The 5,017-nt window shown below is 56.4% G+C and overlaps 1 protein-coding gene across 1 annotated transcript; it reads left to right on the top strand.

Moving 5' to 3' along the window:
- Window positions 1–2,468: 2,468 nt before the first annotated feature.
- NRSN2 (neurensin 2) lies at window positions 2,469–4,726 on the top strand (the record flags this gene model as incomplete). The annotated part of the gene is made up of 2 exons (XM_084246469.1): window positions 2,469–2,654; window positions 4,244–4,726. 2 exons carry the CDS (start codon window positions 2,469–2,471, stop codon window positions 4,667–4,669), a joined length of 612 nt encoding a protein of 203 aa, XP_084102595.1. The 3' UTR covers window positions 4,670–4,726.
- Between the last annotated feature and the right edge of the window lie 291 nt (window positions 4,727–5,017).

The raw sequence follows: 5,017 nt of genomic DNA, 5'->3' as shown, positions 1-5,017 counted from the left end.
ACTTTTGCTCGGCTCGAGTGCGGCTGCTGCTCAGCGGAGACAGCAAGCAGAGGTGAGCTCAGCCCCGCTCCACGCGCAGCTCGACCCCCCACTCCACCCTCCCCCGGTTCCGGAGAACCGTCCACCCCTGCCCGCACCCCCAGCCGGGTCCGTGTCGCGTTTCGGGCAGGACGGCAGCGCCCAAGCCCTGGTGCGCTCAGATTTGGGGAGGTGGGGTTCCGGGAAAGTAGTAGGAAGCAGAGACCTCACCGGCCCCAGCGCCCCGAGACACCTCAGAGCTGATGGCCTGGGTGGCGGTTTCAAAGGGCAAGACCCCCTACCCCACCTCTCCACTAAAACCCACCCCCACCCCACCTGTCTGTTTCCCTCTAGGAGGAGGGGTGCAGCCTGTCCCCACCCAGCAAGGGTGGTCCGGTCAGAAACTAGTGTGCCCAGCTCGGGGAGAATTGGCCTAATTTCCCGGGCCTCGCCCCCCACGAGGACACCCCATCTCGGCATCTGGGCGCCCCGCACGCGGGAGTGGGCGGGTCCGGGGCCCCGGCGAGCAGAGCTGGGCCAGGCCGCTCCGAGGCGCGCGAGTCCGTCCACCGTCAGGCCCGGCGCCCGTCCCCTGCCCCGCGCCTCCCCACCGCGCCTGCTCCGCCGCAGCCTCCCACCCCTCGGGCCCCGCGCCCCCTCCTCTTCGCCGCGACCCCCTTCCCCATCCCGCGGAGGGGCACGCCCAGCGGTTCCTATGGCAACCCTCGCCCCGGGTGCCCGCGCTCGGGTGCTGCGCGTCCTTTCCCTCCTCCCCTGCCCCCACCGCCTGCCGCACCCCCTCTGGGTACCCCAACCTGGGAGGGGGAGGGGCCAGACCGAGGTGGGGCTGCGTCAAGGTCACCTTCCTTGGTGCCGGCAGGCTGGAGAGCCCGCGTGTTTTTGGAGGAGGGGGGCTGGGGGTTGCAGGCGAGGACCTAACCCAGCCCCGCAGCCCCTCCGCCCCACTCCCGCCCTCCCCAGGGTTTCTTTATTAAAGATCCCTGCGCGGGGACGCCGGCCGCCTCTCGCGCCCCCACTCCCGCCCCCTCTCCCCGGCCGGCGGAGCGCCTCAGGCGGGGTCGGGTCCTCCCTCGCCCCGCCCCCCGCGGCGCCCCGCCCCGCCCCCTCGGGGCACCCCTTCCTCCCGAGCCTCTCGCCCTGTTTGTGCCTCTAGGTCTTGGTCTCTTCCATTCCTTCAAAAAAGAAATTTTTTTTGGTCTTTCCATCCCCCCCGCGCCCCCGAGTTGTGGGTGACGGCGCGATTTAAAGGCAGCGCTCTTGTGTTTTTGTGTGGATCCGTGGGGACGCCAAGAATCACCCCAACACAAACTGGTGTGTGTCCTGTGTGTCCGTCTGCGTGTGACTCCGTGTATGTGTGTGTCTGGCTGCGTCTGTGTTGGCCTGTGTTTCTGTGGAGTGTGTCTGCGGGCGTCTGTGGATGTCTGTTTTTTGCGTGCGCCTGTGTACTTCTCTGTGCGTGTGTGGTGAGCCTCTCCGTGCAGGGGATTCAGTGGAAATTTGCCTCCCCCTTTGGTTAGGCTCTTGCTTCGCTGTGTATGAAGCTGCTCAGAGGGACCTCATGAGGGTCAGTTCTTCCCACGGTAGCCCCCAGCTTTGGTTTTAGTCCTACCTGAGTGCGGCTACACAGACTACACGGTGTTCTATTCCCGAGGCCTCAGCATCTCTCTCCATTTGTGAAAAGAAGAGCTCTTAGATTGGTTTCTCTAGAAATCTGAGAGCCCTTGAGCTACTACGAGCCTCACCTGACTTTGATTTCCTGCAGAGTCAAGATTCCTTGGTACTTGGAGGTTGTTGTCTTCTGAGAGGCAGCTCTGGGGAGGGAGCTTTTAGGCCTTTGTAGTTTGGGAAGCTCTGCCTGATTGGACAAGTGTCAGTCATGACACTTATTGCCAAGAGTGTCCTGAAAGGGGAGATGATTCAAGAGGAAATGGGGATGTCCCTCCAGACCTGGGGCTCCAAAATTTCAGTATGCAGCTAATAATGGAAGGAATTACAGTAACACTGATCACATCTACCATCTCTCGGCACCAACAGCAGCTGTATGAAGCAGGTATAAATGTTAGCCCTGCTTTGCAGATGAGGAAACAGGCTTAGGGAGGTGAAAGCACTTGTTTAAAGTGACTGCCTGAAAGTATTGGGTCTAGGATTTCAATCCAGGCAGTTAGACTCTAGAACCCACAGTACCTGCCCCTGCCTGGCCTCCAGACAATTGTTAAACTTTGGGCTAAGCAGCTCAGTGCGCTGGCTCATTCCCTGGTGCTGAGGAAGACAGGCTAGGATGCCGGAATCAAGGTTGTGTTATGAGTGCTGTCTAAAATACAAAGTGATGTAGATGGGGTACAAAGATTCAGGGGGCTTGGGGGAGTCACTGTGGCCAGCTCTCACTGATCCCTCTCCGCTGCACTTTACCTTTCCCACAGGATCCCAGGATGCCCAGCTTTGACCGTTCCTGTGGCTGCAGCCATGGCCCTAACGTGGAAGATGGCAAGTGGTATGGGGTCCGCTCCTATCTGCATCTCTTCTATGAGGACTGCGCAGGTACTGCCCTCAGTGATGACCCTGAGGGACCTCCTGTGCTGTGTCCCCGCCGACCCTGGCCCTCACTGTGCTGGAAGGTAAGGCCAGAGGAAGAGCAGCTCCAGTGATTTCCTGTGATTTCAGGAAAGAGTTAGGACCAGTGGCTAGAAAGAAAAGGGGTGATGTAGTGGTTAGGACTCTTGCATGCTCAAACCAAAAAAACAACTTAAATGTGTGTCAATAATAAAGGGAAAATATTACTCATTGTATAGAAAAGACCAGAGTTTGGATACCTTCAGGCAAAGTTCGATCCAGCAGTTCAGCCATCACACTGAAGACTCAAGATTTCTCTTGGTTTTTAGACTCCCTCATGTGCCCCCATCCTTGCAGTCCTGTAGGCTTTAGACTCTCCCTGCGTGCTCATTAGATGTCCACTATCACTGGGTCTTTCCATTCTGCACCATTCAAGGGAAATCAGAATTTTCTCTAGGATTTCCTTCAGAAAAGAAATGATGCTTTTCATTTCTAGAAGTCCTGGAAAGCAATTGGCTTTAACTGGGTCACTTGCTCAGCCATGAACTGATCACTATGGCCAGGAAGATATTACTCTGACTGGCAGGAGGAGGGGTGCATCCCATTTAAATTTTACTGTGACTTCCCCATGATATATTAGGGTGCTATTGTCAGGGAAATGGAAGGCATGAGAGAGACAAATTCATAATAGCCAGGGAGAATGGTCGGTCAGGGTGCAGCATGTAAGTAAGAGTGTAGGAGTAGAAGTAAACTTAGTCCCGGTAATGGGGATAGCACTTTGCTGTAGGGAGATTGAGACAGAGGGCCCCTCTCCTCTGCTTTCAAAAGGCATCCCTCTAGTGGGGAGAAGAGTTAGCAACCTGTGCAGACTGAATGCACCAGCCAGGTGTGCAGTGGATGCCAGAAGAAGAGATCCTCTTAGTGCTGGGGTGATTGGGGGAGAAGAAGTTCTAGGAGAAATTGAGTAGGTATTTTAAAATTTTGAGCATCCCATTGCCAGGCAGTGGGGACAGGCTCTTGGGAACATGTCTTTGTCTTCGAGGAGCTCTAGCTGTAGTTTATTCAGCTATTTTGCAAATACTCATTCTGCTATTGCTTGGTACCAGTACCAAGCTAGATCTGAAAAACACCTAAGGAGCCAAAACAGTCCCTGCTCTCTGGCTCTCAGTGGGTGGGGCAGGCAGACCCTACCTTTGGTTACATAGTAATCAAAGTCTACCTCCAGGTGTTGACCAAGGTGAGGGAACCCAAGAAGGAATGTGCAGTGTTTGTACAAGTGCAGAGAAGGGGACTTCACCCACTTTGGGGGTGTCCTAGAAGGTTCCTTGAGAAGGTGAGGTTTGAGATGAGATCTGACAGAGAGATAGAGGGTAGAAAGGACAGGGGATAAGAAAGGACCCAAATAATGGTGGAAGGGAACTAAGGTTGACAGGAGAAACTCCCCACTCTGTGGGAGGGAAATTAATAAAGAGACCTCAAAATCCCTAATAGAACACAACAGTCTGTGCCCCTTGTCAGTTAGATCCTAGCAGGTATGGTCTGTGAGTCCTATCTCTTAAGGGGTTTCCTTTAGTCCAGTTGGGGTCCAAGGTGATCCCTGGGCCCAGGGCCCTCAGCTGACCCTGACTGCCTCCCAATCTCTACCTCTCTCCAGATCAGCCTGTCCTCAGGGACCCTGCTTCTGCTGCTGGGCGTGGCAGCCCTGACCACTGGCTATGCCGTGCCGCCCAAGCTGGAGGGCATCGGAGAGGGTGAGTTCCTGGTGCTGGATCAGCGGGCAGCCGACTACAACCAGGCTCTGGGCACCTGTCGTCTGGCAGGCACAGCACTCTGCGTGGCGGCCGGGGTCCTGTTGGCCATCTGCCTGTTCTGGGCTATGACCGGCTGGCTGAGCCACGGCACCAAGGCAGAACCCTTGGACATGGACATGGACAGCCATGTGGAGGTCTTCGGGGATGAGCCAGAGCAGCAACTGTCCCCCATCTTCCACAATGCCAGTGGCCAGTCTTGGTTCTCACCACCCGCCAGCCCCTTTGGGCAGTCCTCTGTGCAGACCATCCAGCCCAAACGGGACTCTTGAGCCACCCACATGGCCACAGGAGGAGCCAGACCTGCAGACTGGGCCCTTCCTTCTCCCCATGCACCCACCCTCCTACTGTGTCCCTAAATTCTCCCATTCCATCTAAGCCCCCAGAAGGCCCAGCTTCTGGTCAGTAAGTCTGGAGCCCACATTCTCAGGCCTATGCTCCAGGGCTGCAACTCATCCAAGAGGCTGACCTTCCTCAAGTCCTTCCTAAACTTCCTGCTCACCCCTCCTTTCTAAGGCCCTTCAGGAGCAGAAGACTTCTCCCTCAGCCTAACCTCGCTTTCTCTGTGTGACCTTGGGTAAGCCCCATGCCCTTTCAGGTCACTGGTTCCTGCCTCTGTG

This window comes from Talpa europaea, assembly GCF_964194135.1.
Source record: "Talpa europaea genome assembly, chromosome: 11".
In the NCBI taxonomy this organism is placed as follows: domain Eukaryota; kingdom Metazoa; phylum Chordata; class Mammalia; order Eulipotyphla; family Talpidae; genus Talpa; species Talpa europaea.
The sequence above is the reverse complement of the archived record's forward strand: the minus strand, read 5'-3'. Positions and strand labels throughout refer to the sequence as shown.